Here is a 15,929-nt window from a genome sequence, read left to right as displayed (position 1 = left end):
AGAAAGATCTGCGGAACAATTGCTCAGCAGCAAGTGGACCGTGAGAGGTGGGATGGAGGAGGATGTGGCGGAAAAGGGGGGAGGGGAGGTGCGCAGCGGGGAAACGGGGGAGGGGGGGGGGCGGCATTACAATCAATGTAAACATCAAAAAAGCTACAAGGTCAATTTGAGTATCATCTGGTGCAATGTTGTTGACGTGGAGCCGCGCGAGAAATGAGAATGTCAACGGATGACGAGCACGGGAGTTGCGTGGCCTCGAGTGAACGTGACTCCGGTCCAGAGCCCGGACACGCCTCCTTTGCCCTCACATCCTATAAAAGGCCCGAAGGGGCCAAAGCATGACAGACGGGAGCCACTTGGCAATCAAACAGCGACGACAACGCCGACGCCGGATCGATTCGTTGACTCCAAAAGCAAGAGCGGATTTCGCCATTTTCTCTGTGGTACGTTTCATCCCGCGGTCGGTGGACTTTTGCAAAATACTTCCCGGGCACGGCTTCACTCGATGCTTTCTCAAGCGCAGAGCACTGCGGTATGGAGATAGCTGTTCTGCTGCTACTGACTGTACCTTTGACCGCGACCTCGCCACTTGGACCCGCTCCCAGGTGACTAAAAAGACGCCTGCACACTCGTGATGTGCTTTTTTTTCTTCTTCAATTGAACGCATACCTCATTTTGTCTGAATCCCAGCTTCGACAAAGACACCTCGGTCGCAGTGGTCAAGGCGTCTGGCTTGGGAAGGTCAGAGGAGGCACGGGAGCAGCGGCGCCTTCCGTTCCTGAAGATTGTCCCTTTCGGCACAACGGGCCAACATCTAGACATGGACGCAAGCAAACAAAGGTATTCAATCAATAGGAAGCTTTGCTGCTCTGCTCCGGCGCGGCCGTTCGGCACCACATTCGCAACTGTGCATAACGTTACGTCACGTGAGGCGGCCTTCATTTCGTTTTCATCCAGGACAGTTCGCTTGTATTTCTAGAACTTTTTTGTTGTTGTTTTTTTTTGGGGGGAAGTACAATTTAGCGCCTACTACGTTGCCGTGATGATGGTCGGTACTTGGGAGAGCCGAGCCTTTTTTTTTTTTCAGTCGGTGTAAAAAGTCTGAGAACCGCTGTTCAGGACTGCGCAACAGTTTTGTGTCCTCATCCGAGTTACTTCATCGTCATTGTCATGTCGCAGGTGTCGGCAGCAACAACGGCTGCATTTTCTTTCATTCTGTACTCGGCCGACACAGAGGTTTCGTGCGAGACAAGTTCACTCGTCACTTCAGCCAGCTGTTTTTGACTGTTATTATTATTCATTTTGAATTATGCTGGCGCACCGCTCGAAGGATGCCTTTTGCACAGTACAGTATTCAAATATGCTCACTTCAATGTCAATGTATCCCACCAGAATACGGGTGAGGTGGTCCGCTTGCCCACCACCACACATTGCCAGTTGAAATCTTTCTTTTAGTCTTACATGATATGAATGGCTTTCCCCCTTTTCGCCAACAGCCGGGCAGTGCGACAACTTCGTCAGAGGCGCGCGCCCCAGGCCGGATGCAAGTTGGGAACCTGCCACGTCCACAACTTGGCCAACACTTTATACCACATGAGCAAAACGAGCGGAAAAGAAAAATCCAAGAATGCGAATGACCCCCAGGGATACGGCAGATAGACGTTGGGGGGTGCGGAGGGGGACATACCAAACTCCTCTGTTATGTTTCAAACACCTGTGTGTACTGATTGTCTGGTACTTGTTATGTATGCTATCTGCAAGTATATTTTAATCATGGTTTCAAAGAAATATTGTATTATTTAATTGTATTTACAGTAATATATTTACGTTGAGATTAAATTCATGCCAAAACATGACATCTTCTGCCGCTAAGTGATTGTCCCTCCCTCTGCATGCAACCTAAGCTGTGGCTGTGATATTTTTATTCTTGTGCAAGAGTCTTCTTGCTGTTCAAACGTTTGTCAGCATAGATCGGTGGCATTTTTGCTCCAAGACGTTCACCGGGAGAGCGTTTCATAAGGGCGAACATCAGTGGTGCTCGACATGAAACTGATCTCCCCGAGATCCAGGACCAAGTGACGTTTGTGTGGCAGGCAGTCACCACTCCTATTTAGAGTTTGGAGGAGGGACAGTATTTGCCTCTTCCAGCCACACCCTCACCTGAGAGTTTTTCTTGCTCTGCACCTTCCTTCCTTCCTTCCTTCCTTCCTTCCTCCATCTGGACCGACTGAGAAACTAGGATACACTCGGAAGGGGAACTAGTCAGTGAATCATGGTCAGAAAAGACGCGGAATTGAGTGTTTCTACTGGCATCTTCCTTTGAATCGAGGGAGTAAAAAAAAAAGGAAGCATGAGAGACACCGGAGACGCGGCAGAAGGCGGACACAAAAACAACAAATCTGAAAAGGACCAGGTGAGGGGGGAGTTTTGCAATTGTTGTGGAGTTGTGAAAGTTGGCAGACGTGAAAGTGAGTCACAACGACGCGTCGTCCACGCCTCGCTAGCATCCAGCAAACCATTCCACTCGCACAATTACGTCTTCCTTATCAAACACGAGGGCAATTTCATCGTAAAATATATTCGGCTAAACGCTGGCCACGCGCCAGCGCGCTTCCGATTTTCGCGTGTCGTGTAAAGCGGCAGGAGTTAGCGACCGGATAGCGTCACGTGCTAGCTTAACAATAGCGGCTATCGGTATTTACTCGGAACGGAGGTGCTTTTTGGTCATTTTAACCCGTCAACTGCTTTCAGCGCCGCGTGAGTTTTTTTCCGCCAAACGTGACCCGACTTGTAGTCTTGAATCGGCAACAGGTTCAACTACGCGAAAAACGTGACGCCGTGTTCTTCGAACACTAAAGTAAGCGGTTCGCTTCAGTACGGGAGTGTATCAACACGGTTGCCGCGTTCCATGTTGCTTTGTTAGGCTCGTTGCTCAGATGCAGTGCACTGGTGTCGCCCGGTTGGACTAGTTGAAACAACTAAATGGAACAATGCGTTCTTCGCACTCCTATGATCATAGTTTGTAACTTTCGAGCGAAGAAGAGGTCCATTTTGCAATTTATAACGCGTTTAACCTTCACACGTCTCAAACCTTCACACCGTCTTCACATCCACACACTGGGCCAAACTGCACAGCACCTTGCCATAAGTCACAGTCAAGTGCTTTACCTCTGCATGCCTCACCAGCGTAACGGCAGCTATTTTCAAAGAACTGAAGCCAAGGTGCCAAGGTTTGAGTTTCCATCGCCAACATGCTCAGTCGGAAATAGTCTGAAATGATTTTGCTTGTTCTTGCAATACGAGTGGAGCCTATACTGTCTACCGGAGACCAATTCCTTGTGCGTTCTACATACTGGGCCAATCAAGATGATTCTGAGTCTGATTCCAGAGCTGGATCCCCAAAATCTTCAAGAAAAGAATTTGCAGCACCTTTGTGGAAGATTCTTTAAGGTACTGTGACATTGGCACAGCCCCCAGTTGGTAACCCGTGCGCTTTGATTGACTTGAATTCCTCCGTTTCTCTTAGCAATGGCGCCTTGTGCCAGTGCGGGGGGACCAGAGATACCCACGCCTCCGTGGCCCTCGGCGACTATTTCAGCACGGCCATTGTCAATCACTGGGACAGCGGCCAGCACTCCTCCGAGTACCCGACGGATGCCTTCGGGGAGCTGCAGTTTGCCGGCGCCAGCAAGAGGCACAGCTACGTAGGTCACTTTCCATCATTCTGATGGATGACTATTACTGGATCAATGGGTGTCCCCCGCCCTGCCCCCTGTGGTCCGGCAGTTTAGGAACCGCCGCCTTTCACCTGTATTGTTATTTGGATCCCTCACGGCGACTGCAGTTCTTGCGGCTGTCGTGGGACACGCCGCCGTCGATGGTCTACACCCTGATGACCGCCCACTGGGGTCTGCCCGCACCTAACCTGGTGGTGTCCGTGGTGGGCGGCGAAGGCAGGACCAAGGTGAAGACGTGGGTGCGGGAGGTCCTCAGGCAGGGTCTGGTCAAAGCCTCCCAAAGCACAGGTAACATCGTCATTCTGCAAAATGCAAATTGCCGTCCGTTGCTAATGGCGAGTGCGTGGAGCAACGTTTTCGTGCCTCTTCAGGAGCTTGGATTTTGACAGCGGGCTTGCGCGAAGGGGTCAGCAGGTGCGTCGGAGAGGCGGTGAGGGATCACGCCACTGCGGCTTCTTCGGTCTCTCTCAACAAGGTGGTGGCTCTGGGCGTCGCCCCCTGGGGCCTGGTCCACAACCGGCAGCAGCTGGTCAATGAACAGGTTGGCCTCTCGCCGCATGGCACGCAGACAATTTTCACCTTCTGGAGCTGTCCCCATACTTGTGTCCTTGTTATCTATCTTGGGATCGACAAAACAGAGTTTCTTGACCTTTAATCAAAGAACAGCCGCCGCAAAGTTTTCCCGTCATTCTTCTTCTTGCAGGGCAGTTTCCCTGCCAAGTATTACGTCCACAACACAACCCGGGACTCGTGCTGCCTGGATAACAACTACCAGGCTTTCCTGCTGGTGGATGACGGCAGCATGGGGCGTAGAGGGGGCGAGACGGGCTTCAGGGCCAAACTGGAGGACTACATCTCCCACCAGCGCACAGGCATTTGGGGTAACTGCTTTGCTCTTAAAGCCGACCCATTGTGTGGGCTGATTTTTATTTTTATTTTTTTAACAATCGGTGAGCTGAAGGTCGGCTGCCTCCATTGTTTGTAGTTCCACCCCCTCCCCCACGCTATTATGATTGCAAGTATTTTTCAAAACGAAACAACCTGAATGAAAAGAAAGTATGAACTCCCTCATGAATCAACCTCACTATCATAACATGTTCTGCAGCATCGGCTGAGCGCTGTTGAACTCTGTTGCGTCGATTCTTCAACTGAAGGCATTCGATGATCCTTTGGTATCTACCGGCAGCCGCTGCATGCCCATGCATGCATTGAACACGTTGCTTCTCGACATGTAAAGAACGAGATGCCTCAACTGCTTCAACTCTTGTCTGACAAAGAAAAATGCATCATTGACATACAGGACCCATAAGATAGACGCAGGCTGTTGTAAGAGTCGGAGCGATTTTTTTTTTTTTTTCCCCCCCTCTCTCCATAATTCCCTCTTTTTAGGCAGCGGCAGTATCGACATCCCAGTTCTTTGCATGCTGGTCTCCGGGGACGCCAGTCTACTGGAGGTAAAGCTTTGTCACTTTCGTGAGCGTGTCCAAACAACGAGGGACCCTCAAGACTTGTGTCCCTCTTCCCTTTGGTCCCAGAGGGTGGATCTCTCTCTGAAGAGCTCCATGCCCTGGTTGGTGCTGGCGGGCTCGGGAGGCACGGCCGACTTCCTGAGTGACATCGTGAAGAACGTGTCGTCGGCGCCGGTCGTCCCCTCTTCCGGCGAGTGCGACGGTGAGGCGGGGCCCAGCGTGGACCTGAAAGACAGAGTGGCAGAACGGGTTCGCAAATACTTTCCGTCAGAAGCCGAGACGGACAAACTTGTTGAGCATGTAAGATCAACACCTACGTGTGTGTGTTTTGTTGTTGTTGTTTTTGTTTGCTGTCATGGACGCATCCCAGAAGTGGGCCAAATATGGCTCATGGCCCAAATACTACACGCATTCCTTCATTTGGAGCACCAAGCATTTATATTACCCAGAGTAATATTTGTAGCCGCTTTTTTTTCCCCCCGAAACTTGGAAGGTGTATGCATTTTTTTTTATCATGTTTATTATTGAATAAACAGGTTTTTGTAAAAAAATAAAAAAAATAAAGTAACATTAAACCCGGTTGTCATTGAAATATTTAGGAATAGAAAATCTCAATGATTTTATAAAGATCATAAAATAGTAAAAAAAAACGATGATCACTTTATAATGAAACGAAATAACAGATTCATGAAATAAAGTACAATAATTTTACTAGTTTAGTATTTTACATAAAATTAAAAATGTGTTCATTTTAATAACATGTCATTTATTGAGAATTTAGTTAGTTTATTGATATAAATCCAATAAAAAATGGATTTTGATTATTATCAAAATAAAACAATTGTACATAAAACACATACATATGAGTAAAATATCTTTTTCTTTGTTAAATAGCTAATTAGCTCATTAATGGGGGACAAATAAAGGGTATCTTAATCTTAATTTTATTTGAAAATATTCAGTGATGCAAAAACAATGAGCATCAATTGTTATTGTCTTATTGAAATTATTATTTTTTTCACATTTAAATTCTATCTATATACATCTGTCCTCTGATATATATTGATTGGGATCCATGAGCGCCAAAGTTTTGCCGTTTCCCAGCGGTGTAACCGCCTGTGCTTACAACAGTTGGTCTCGGGGTTTTGCTTGATCTTTCTTCTCATGCCGCTGGGCTCAAAATTCCATCGCAGCACAGACGGGATATTTCATAACGGTTGTGGAGCCTTGCCAAGTAATTTGCAGAGGGCATCCACGCTCACAAGATATCACGCGGTACAATTGTCCCTTAGTTATTATTAAAGGGTGCCAAAGAGTGCTGCAGTACTGACTGTTTTTTATTTTTTTTGTGTGTGTGTGTCTGTCTCCAAAGCGATGTGCCCTTCGGAGCAATGTGAAAATCGTACGCTTTTCCCAAACTGTCGTTATTTCTCGCCGCTGAGCACATCATCTCTCGTCTGTCTTTTAAACATGTACCGTCTATAGTTTATCCTCCACCGAATCTCGCTGACGCCGCGTGTCCGCCCGCCTCTTTGTGGACCTCCGCAGGCTCTGAGCATCTACCAGAACAAAGACTTGATCACCGTTTACCACGGCGAGCAGGAGGGCCCCAACGACTTTGACACGGTGCTGCTCAAAGCTCTGGTGGGAGGTAGAGTCCAAATCCGCAGTCCTCGAGGAAGACGTCGGACGTGTTGCGGGTGGCAAGCGAATTTAAAATGCTGTGCCACTTCACAGCGTCCAAGCAGCGCGTGTCCGCCGACCACAGCCCGTACAACGAAGAGCTGAAGCTGGCGGTCACGTGGAACAGGGTCGACATTGCCAAGAGCGAACTCTTCAACGGAGACATCCAGTGGAGGGTGAGTAGAGATGCACTACTTCTCCATAGACGAGGTCAACGCCACCTTCAAAGTCAAGTTGAGTCTTTCCCGAGTTTTAGCCAAGCCCTAAAGTTGCGCGTCCTTCCGACAGTATGAAGAACTGGAGGACTCCATGACCGACGCCCTGGTCAACGACAAGCCTCAATTTGTGCGCCTCTTCACCGAGAACGGCCTCAACATCCTGGACTACCTGACCTACGGCCGCCTGGAAAGCCTCTACAGATCGGTGGCCGACGGGACGCTTCTCTACCAGCTACTCCAGCGCCGCCTGCTGGAGAGACTCGGTACGCCGTCGCCCCTGCAGGAGACCCCCGGCAAAGGCATGGCTGGGAAAATTCACAGTGGGCCGGTGGCTGAGCTCAGTCTTTTCGAGGTGATTGATTTACCTGTCACTCCTTCTGGAACGTGTGTCGATCGTCATTGTTTTAAATTGACTGTTATTTGGTCCTCGTCCACCCCCCCCCCCCCCGTACCCCCAACACAGGTGTCAAGAGTGCTCGAACTGCTAATGGGTGACGTCTGCCAGCCATTCTACTATTCCCCATTGGATTTGGAACAGATCACGTCCAAAAGGAGGGCAATGAGGGTACTCTCCAACTCTCCCATTTTCTGCTGGCTTTATACGTGAGCGGGAATACTGCGCAGAACTGAAAGCGTACACCTTACACTGCAGTAGGAGTCCTTGTCTCAGTATAATCATGAACATTGAAACGCTTCTGCGGGATTTCCATTCATTTGGGCTCTGAGTGGTAACGTCACACACGGTCGGCAACGACATTGCACATTTTTGGGACAGAAGCCTTTTGAGTGGGCTTTTAAGACGACGTCCTTGAAATTAAACACTGTGACAACTTCCCACATTGTTTTAGTCATTAAAACGAGTCCAACTTGTAACTATCCGTAAAGCGGCTTCCGGCTGTTGAGTTGCGAGCACGTTGTTTGCATTCCTGCCGACACACACCACTGTGGAACGCCGCACCTCGGGCAGGACTGCCATCTAGCGGAACTCGTAGCACACGGCGCTCGGCAGTACAGTCCTGTACAAATTTTCATTGTACAAATGCTTGGAAATGTTGGTGTGTCCGAATATGTTTCCGATGCATTTGAATGCGCTAAGGCTGTGGGAAGGGCCCGTCTCCTCGATTTGATCGCCAAGCCGATTTCTCTCTCGCCAGCGCGCCAGTAAGCTGCTGCGTGGAGACTGTCTGTATCGAGAGAAGCGCTGCCTTTTCCCCTGGGCTTCGCTCTTCATCTGGGCCGTCCTCCAGAACCGCAGCGAGATGGCCACTTTCTTCTGGGAGATGGTAGCTCAAGAAAAAAAGATTGAAGTTCGGAAGATGGACTCGTTTGATGCGCAAAACACTCTGGGCGTTGAATCGGAAGGACTTTTCTACTTGTTTCCAGGCAGGAGAGTCGGTGCTGAGCGCGCTGAGTGGCTGCAAGATGCTCAGGGAACTTTCCAAACTGGAAGTTGAGACCGAAACCAAACTCTCCATGAAAGAGTTGGCCCAGAAGTTTGAGAACCTGGCACATGGTAAAAAGCAGGAATCCGGTCCTACCGGACTGATGCGCTACAGCTGAACTTTGACCTTCTCTCATGAAGGTTGACCCGAAAGCCGAGTAGCTTATTTTTTTGCGATGATTGTCTCCTGTCTTTTATATACCTTAGCCTTCTCGTTTGCTTTCTGACTTTCAGATGTCTTCAGTTCTTGTTACCGTAGCAACGAAAGTCGGTCGTTCACCTTGCTGATTCGCAAGTCGCCGGTCTGGGGCGGGACCACTTGCCTCCAAATGGGAATGAGTGCCGACGCGCGCCTTTTCTTCAGCCACGATGGCGTTCAGGTGGCTCGCTTTGTTTCCGCGGAGCTCAATTCCGAACGAGCATATCACTTGGTGAGTGGTGAAGGGACTCTTTTTGTCCCGTCCCCCCCAGTCTCTGTTGTCCCAGATCTGGTGGGGCGACATGAAGAGGAACACAGAGGTGTGGAAATTGTTGCTCACCTTCTTCTGCCCTGTCCTCTGCTACACCAACTTGATCTCCTTCAGGTAACATCAAGTCAACATTCTCGTTTCGAACTACAGGATCGGTCTTCCCTAGCCGGCGGACGCTCAAAATTCCAAATTATCGGCCGCCCGCCCCAAAACCTGGGATTGTTGTCCGCAAAGGACAACAATCCAGAACCGCGATAGTCATCAGAATTGAATGCATTGCTAGGTTGGTATGATGTCACACTACTTACTCACGTGTCGGCGTCTCTTCCCCCATCTTGCAGGGTACCGGAGGAGCACCAGCAGGAGAAAGATGCGAAGCCCACCGAGGACACCGTGGGCCGGGACAGCGACAGCCTCTATGGCACCACCATCTTTTCCTTCTCCGACATTAAGCACATGTAATCGGTCTTCCTCGTTCCTCATTTGACATTGGTCTTGATGGCGAGTTTCACCGCACTGAACTGGCGTTGTGCTCCCACCCCCAGTGAAGCAGATTCCCAAGGAGTGTACACTCCCAGGACTGCCACCATCAAAGGTGAGTCACCGCCCATCATCGGGTCAACGCGGCCCCAAATGCCGATTGAGGATGCGAGCCGACGTTTTGTTCAGGCCGGCCCCTCTCGCCGAAACCTCCCGAGCGGCCGTTCATCGTGTCGAGATGGCGTCAGTTCTGGTTCGCCCCAGTCACGGCCTTCTTGGGCAACGTCCTCATGTACTTCCTCTTCCTGCTGCTTTTCGCCTACGTGCTGCTGGTGGATTTCAAGCCGCCGCCCCCCGCGGGCCCCGCCATTACTGAGCTGGTGCTCTATTTCTGGGTCTTCACCATTGTCTGCGAGGAGATACGAGAGGTAAATGATGTCGAGTTTGCTCCGGTGGCCATTTACATCTTTTTTTTTGTTGCCTGTCTGATACATCTTTTAGTAAAATCCCCATTTATACTACACAACACAATATTCTTTTTTTTATTGAAGTGAATAAAATTATGATTTTTTTTTTTTTTTGTGGCCCTCAGTCAAACAACTTTGGACACGCCAAGGTATACCATTACAATGTCCACAGTGACTTTGATGCAATTTCTCTTTCCCAGACCTTCTTTTTAGGGACGATGACTTTGCGCCAGAGAGTCAGGGTCTACATTCAGGATGTGTGGAACAAGTGCGACCTCACCGCCATCATCCTCTTTGTCATTGGCCTGATTTGCAGGTAATGGCTCATTCATGCCTTTGCACCGCAGTTTGTTAAAATCGTGATCCTTTCCACCTGTACTAAGGCGCTCTCTCTCGTCACTCTTTCTCAAGTCCCGGCCACACCAGTTTTTGGCATCCTTGATGTTGACTCATTTTCATACTTGGATCTGTTCCATCTTGGCTTTGCACCTGGATGCCTTTGTGACACCCTCTTAAATGGGTGTGACTTTTTAAATGTTTTTTTCAATCAAGGATAAAGACAAGCAGACATAATTGTATGCCGCATTTTTCTAATTCAAGAGTTCAGACAACAGCAGTCATCACGTCACTTCTGCTTGTGAGGTTAGAATAACAGCCGTGACATGCTAACATGACAGGTCCACATCTGAGCAAACAATGGCTTTCCGGGTGAGACGATAACGTGTCCACGGCTTGCTCATCGAAATCAAAATAACATCGCCACAGAAAAACAAAACAAGTCCACACCCCGCTCACACACTCGCTTGGTACAAGATACAGGATTTGCATTTCATCACAAAGAACTTTTTGTGTCAAAATATTTATTTAGTTACAATTTTTATTGAACTTACAGGTTCATTGTTGTAATCATGGTGTTGAGTTGTGAGTTTTTTTTTGTTGTTTTTTTTTAAATTGGCGCGGTGTTACTTTTGAAAGTCTGCATACTGTTATGATGGCTGACAATTATACGAAATGCACTTTCAGGAAATGGCTCGTTTTTGACGAGCACTCGAGCCTTTGCCGTTGGATTCTAATGTTGGCCATGATGCTTGCATTTCTAGTGCTAATTAAGTCAATTAAATCTGGCCAATTTTCCACCACACGCGGCCTGGCGGTTGCTTATCACTTGCAATCCGGTCTGCTGCTGTTTCAGGATGTTCAACGCGTCCTACGAATTTGGCCGAGACGTGATGTGCGTGGACTACATGGTCTTCACGCTGCGCCTCATTCACATCTTCGCCATTCACAAACAGCTGGGACCCAAAATCATCATCGTGGGAAAGATGGTGTGCAAAAAAAGATGACAAGGAACAATCTATGAATGACCAGCTTTCACATATTTTTTTTTTCAATGTTGTTCAGATGAAGGATGTCTTCTTCTTCCTCTTCTTCCTGGGGGTCTGGCTCATGGCCTACGGCGTGGCCAACCAGGCTTTGCTGTATTCCTACGACCCGCGACTGGATCGCATCTTCCGCCGGGTTTTCTACAGGCCATATTTGCACATTTTTGGACAGATCCCCGTCGAAGAAATGGACGGTAGGGGCTGTGGGGGGGGCGGGGGGCGCGCCCGAGTACAGGTCTTACCGACTGTGAGAAGACGTTGCAATTCTGGACCTGAAAGGAATTGTCTCTTGTCTGCATTCTTGTCAGTGGGGAAGCACTGGGACATGGCCTGCACCAGCAACGTGACGCTGATCGATGGCGGCGCAGAGCCGTGTCGAGTTACGTACAGCAACTGGCTGGTCGTCATCCTGCTGATGATTTATCTGCTGGTCACCAACATCCTGCTCATCAATCTTCTCATCGCCATGTTCAGGTAGATGCGTGTGCCCCGAATCGGGGCTTCTCAAACTTCACGGCCCCCCTTCCGAGACTCTTCATCGTTTTTGCAGTTACACCTTCTCCGAGGTGCAGGCCAACAGCGACATTTACTGGAAGTTCCAGCGCTACAACCTCGTCGTCCAGTACCACTCGCGGCCCTCGTTGGCGCCGCCCTTCATCATCCTCTCTCACCTCAACCTCTTCATCAAGAGGAACATCCGCAAGGTGTCCTCCGTCAAGATCCACCACTTCGGTCAGTCTTTGTCCCTTTCCGCCGACGTCCGGTCCTTGCAAAGTCGGCGAGGGTGAGCGGCCGCCTGTGTTTGCGTCTCGCCAGTGTTGCAGCTCAAAGGCAAGGCGGCAAACAGACTCATGACGTGGGAAACCATTCAGAAGGAGGACTTCCTCACCGCTCAGAACAAAATCCAGAAGAGCAGCGACTCGGAGAGGCTCAAGCGCATGTCGGCCAAGTGAGGACGGCCTTTTGATTCGCTCGACCGAAATGCTCCCGAGGAAACCCGCGTAGGCTTAGAACGGATCCGATCCCATCACGGCGGCCACCCCAAAATCTTGACACAATTTGGACCTTTTCCCTTTTGTCGTCGCCGTTTGACATGTTCAATCACTGCACGTCAAAGCAGATGGCGAGATCCAAGTCTTGGATTAGATCACGTCAGTGCCGATTTGCTTTTTTTTCGTATGCTGAAGATGAAGTCAAATGGCTTCTTTTGTAGGGTGGACGGTGTGATCAAACATCTGAGTGAAAACAGAGACTTTGACCACAGGCTCAGGACTTTGGAGAGTGAGGTAAAACTGCCCCCCCCCCCCACCCCAACACACACACACATATACAAGTTGTACCTGTCATGAATACAAGCTTAGAAGCTCATGTCTGAATGTGTGCGTGGAGACCACCAGTTCCAAGGGTGTTGGGCTGAACTTCATTTGACTCCGTCAAAACTTTGGAAGGCACTTTTCCAACTCTGGAACGTTTGAGGACTTGTTTGCACAATTTGCTGTTCTTATTACAAGCAGCGTTGCACCTAATTGCCAGTTCCATTTCCTCGTGCAGGCTAGTCGGGGACCCCCGGCACGGCGACACCTCTTTGCTGACAGAAATCGATCCAAATTTCCCAATCTCCCCAAATTTCCGAAATTCCAGAATCCAGGAGTAAAATTGAGGCCGCAGGGGGCGAGGGGGATTTTAGCGTTCGGCACCTTGTTGGAGAACAGCAAGTTGCGCAAGAAGCACTGAACCCATGAGTCAAATGAAGTCCACGTTCAAGGTCGTGATGCCTGTGAAGCTCATCCTCGCAATGTTCTGATCGGAATTATCTCGAGCGGCGATTGGTGCGATTGTCACGATGAACATGACTATCTCGCAGATGGAATATTGCTCCAGCGCACTCAGCTGGATCGTCGATACTTTGGCGCAAGGCAGCTCATTTAAGCCACCTCGCCCTCCCCCAAACCTGAGAGGTACGTCCTAAAATTGCACCGGTTATACTGCTGACGGTATTTCACCTCCCTTTCATATTGCTATCTATCTATTTTTTTTTTAAACAGATTCGTTCACATCTTGTTCTTGATGCGGCTTTGATGAGGCCTCGGGTGAAGCGGGGGGGGCACGACAAAACGGCTTCACCTTGGCTGTTGCCATGCCAACGGCCTGCCAGACCCGGATTATGAGCGGCCTCGGTAGGGGGAGGAAACTCGGCCATCGCGACGTTGCTCCAGTATCGAATGTTGGACTTGTTCCTCTTTTTAAAGTGCAATGTTTGCCGTTCAAATGGCAAATCCTATTTTATAGTCTGCAACTGGATAATGGATAGAATTAATACCGATCCAAATCTGATGGGGGGGGGGGGGCTAAACGTACTGCATGTTAATTCACTTTTGATGCTGAGCGTGTACTATTTGTTGTCACTTTTATATTGTCCATCGAGTCACACGACTTGAGGAAAACCTTTTTGGTTTTTACCATGTGAGGCGCAGTTGTTTTAGAATAAAAGCTATCACAATTTATTGGTGTGGAATTTGGACCTGTTCGTCTCACCGCGGCTGCCATAGATCAACAAAGACACATTATTTGTCAGAATCATAAACCCTTTTGAGAATGGTCTACCATCACCGGCATCACAGTGCAGAAGTGCAAGGTTCGATTCTGGCTCGGGCCTTGCCGTGTGGAGTTTGCATGTTCCTTTTTTTTCTTTTTTTTTCCCCCCAGGTTCTCTGGTTTCCTCCCTCGTTCCCAAAACACGCATGGCAGGTCAATGTAGCCTTCTAAATTGTCTCTCGGCACGATCTCAACTCAACTGTATTTATAGGGCACTTGAAAACAACCGCCGCTGTTTCCAAAGTGCTGCACAATTATGCAATGAACAACAATAAAATGAATTCAGAATAAAAGTATAACGGACAATAACAAAGCCCACGACCCTCGTGAAGAGAGCCGCATTAGGATGGATGGATGGATGGACTGCACAGGTGTACCTAATGTTGTGGCCAGTGAATGTCACTTTAAGGGGCTTCTCAGGCCAGGCTTTGGGGGAATGCAAACTCGACAAACTGATGAGAGTGTGTGTGTGCGCGTGTGTATCCCCAAGCAATCAAGTCTTTCTGGAATAGCTTTTGAAGTCATACTACTCATCCTCTGTCATCACTGTTTGTTGCGCTCGTGTTGTGAAGATAGCATTTACGATGCAACTCTTGCATTGGCTCGAATGGCGTTCTGCTGGTGTGACTGTCGTCAGGTTGTAATGCGTCACCTTGTGACGGGCCCTCATGACCAGATGTTCTCTGACCGCCCTTAACATCGAGCCGGAGAAGCCGCTGAAAATGAGAATAAGCTGGCGGAAATGGTGGGTGAGGAAATGATGTCTGTTGCTTTCATTGATCTCGACCACAAATACGTGGCAATTGAAGAGGGGTGTGTAGACTTTCTAGATTCCAAACAAACAAACACTCTGTAAGAATTGAATCCCCTCCTCCTGTTTTGTTCTTTCGAGGTGGTCTTGTGGATGAGCTTGCCGCTCCTTCTTCTAATGGCTTCCGTGCAAAAACAAACGGCTGTGTACGTAAATCAACTCGCTTCTCCTGTTGATTCAATGCAAATCCCCGCTCGGGACCGAAGCTCTCTTTGTTGCTTTTCAGGACCGCGGCCTCTTTGCTGTCAGCGCAGCCGGGCGGCGTTTTGACTCGGACATGTCACTCCACCCTGTGGTGAGATCAGGCACACTTTGCAAAAGGGTGGGGTTGGGGGGTGCGATGAGGATTGAATATTTCTATATTGAAGAGCTCGACGGCGTGACAATGCCAATAAAAAAAACACTGCTTGTATTTGATGTTGCAGCACAATGATTTTAGATGGTAGAAGGAAAAAAAAATCTAATGTCAATCATACAGGAAGAAGCATTTCTGAAAACTGGCGGTGTTACATTGACATTTGTGGGATTTGTAACTTTTTGAAATAAGGACTTTATGATCAGAACACGTGATTTCACTTTATTCCTGCAACGTTATGACTGATGTTTTTCTTTTCCGTTCTTCTCTAACGCTTCTCTGTCAGCATCTAATGCCTCTCCTCCTGTTTTGTTTCTATAGGAAAGGAAAAAGAACACGGACGGACGGGTAAGTCCCCTTTTGTTGAAAACGGAGGCATCCGTTTCTGCTTTTTGCGCGCCCCGGCCGATTCCGACTTCGGGTGATTTTATTGGGCCCAAAGAAGTTCCCGTCGCGCTTCATGAATTGACCTTTTGAGTTGAAAATGTGGCTAGCAGGTGCCACGCGTGCTTCGCAAACCGGTTTTGTTGTATCCGTCTTGATGTCAGAGCGTGTCGAGACGCTGGCACCGAGGCGTCACTTAATCCTCGCCATCAATGGAATGCGTCGCACAATGGAAATGAGCGGCCTGGCCGGTCACAACGCCCTCCGTTTGTGGCCACGTCAAGTTTTCGCCGTCCTCCGGTTATGTTTGCGTGCGTGTGTGTGTGATGCTTAAAATGTTTTGTCGGCGGCTGCCCAGAAGTGCTGACCAATTCGGATGTGCGCTCCGAAAGCTCGCTAATCTGATGTTGAAGTTTTGGAGTTTGTACAAACGAACC

The 15,929-nt window shown here is 49.0% G+C and overlaps 2 protein-coding genes across 4 annotated transcripts; both read left to right on the top strand.

Moving 5' to 3' along the window:
- Positions 1-132: 132 nt before the first annotated feature.
- LOC147189413 (uncharacterized) lies at positions 133-1,856 on the top strand. Its single transcript, XM_086138888.1, has 4 exons — positions 133-443; positions 524-605; positions 691-840; positions 1,497-1,856. The coding sequence occupies exons 1-4, from the start codon at positions 230-232 to the stop codon at positions 1,657-1,659; spliced, it is 609 nt and encodes a 202-aa protein (XP_085995014.1). The 5' UTR covers positions 133-229; the 3' UTR covers positions 1,660-1,856.
- Positions 1,857-2,170: 314 nt separating this feature from the next.
- LOC147189412 (transient receptor potential cation channel subfamily M member 4-like) lies at positions 2,171-13,851 on the top strand. Of its 3 annotated transcripts, XM_086138441.1 has the most exons (28): positions 2,171-2,413; positions 3,389-3,450; positions 3,527-3,704; positions 3,845-4,025; positions 4,109-4,278; positions 4,441-4,618; positions 5,127-5,191; positions 5,273-5,506; positions 6,755-6,857; positions 6,944-7,065; positions 7,178-7,459; positions 7,571-7,672; positions 8,262-8,390; positions 8,491-8,620; positions 8,783-8,928; positions 9,020-9,132; positions 9,360-9,476; positions 9,564-9,613; positions 9,688-9,926; positions 10,166-10,281; positions 11,158-11,290; positions 11,367-11,541; positions 11,656-11,821; positions 11,898-12,079; positions 12,164-12,296; positions 12,561-12,633; positions 13,212-13,305; positions 13,393-13,851. In XM_086138441.1, the coding sequence occupies exons 1-28, from the start codon at positions 2,351-2,353 to the stop codon at positions 13,413-13,415; spliced, it is 3,759 nt and encodes a 1,252-aa protein (XP_085994567.1). In that variant the 5' UTR covers positions 2,171-2,350; the 3' UTR covers positions 13,416-13,851. The 3 variants fall into 3 exon arrangements, with proteins under 3 accessions (XP_085994567.1, XP_085994568.1, XP_085994569.1); XM_086138442.1 differs by lacking the exon at positions 2,171-2,413 and having other exon boundaries at positions 2,881-3,450; positions 3,787-4,025; XM_086138443.1 differs by lacking the exons at positions 2,171-2,413; positions 3,389-3,450 and having other exon boundaries at positions 3,537-3,704; positions 3,787-4,025.
- Positions 13,852-15,929: the final 2,078 nt, after the last annotated feature.

The sequence above is a fragment of the Hippocampus guttulatus genome, chromosome 19 (assembly GCF_054856545.1).
Source record: "Hippocampus guttulatus isolate MCC_2025c chromosome 19, RoL_Hgut_1.0, whole genome shotgun sequence".
NCBI lineage: Eukaryota > Metazoa > Chordata > Actinopteri > Syngnathiformes > Syngnathidae > Hippocampus > Hippocampus guttulatus.
This window is presented reverse-complemented; position numbering and strand designations above follow the sequence as displayed.

Coding starts and splice junctions, on each gene's coding strand:
- LOC147189413 (XM_086138888.1), top strand. CDS start 230: ATGACGAGCACGGGAGTTGCGTGGCCTCGAGTGAACGTGACTCCGGTC. Junction 444..523: donor ATTTCGCCATTTTCTCTGTG/GTACGTTTCATC, acceptor TCTCAAGCGCAG/AGCACTGCGGTATGGAGATA. Junction 841..1,496: donor ATGGACGCAAGCAAACAAAG/GTATTCAATCAA, acceptor TTTCGCCAACAG/CCGGGCAGTGCGACAACTTC.
- LOC147189412 (XM_086138441.1), top strand. CDS start 2,351: ATGAGAGACACCGGAGACGCGGCAGAAGGCGGACACAAAAACAACAAA. Junction 8,621..8,782: donor GTTTGAGAACCTGGCACATG/GTAAAAAGCAGG, acceptor TCTGACTTTCAG/ATGTCTTCAGTTCTTGTTAC. Junction 11,542..11,655: donor CCCCGTCGAAGAAATGGACG/GTAGGGGCTGTG, acceptor CATTCTTGTCAG/TGGGGAAGCACTGGGACATG.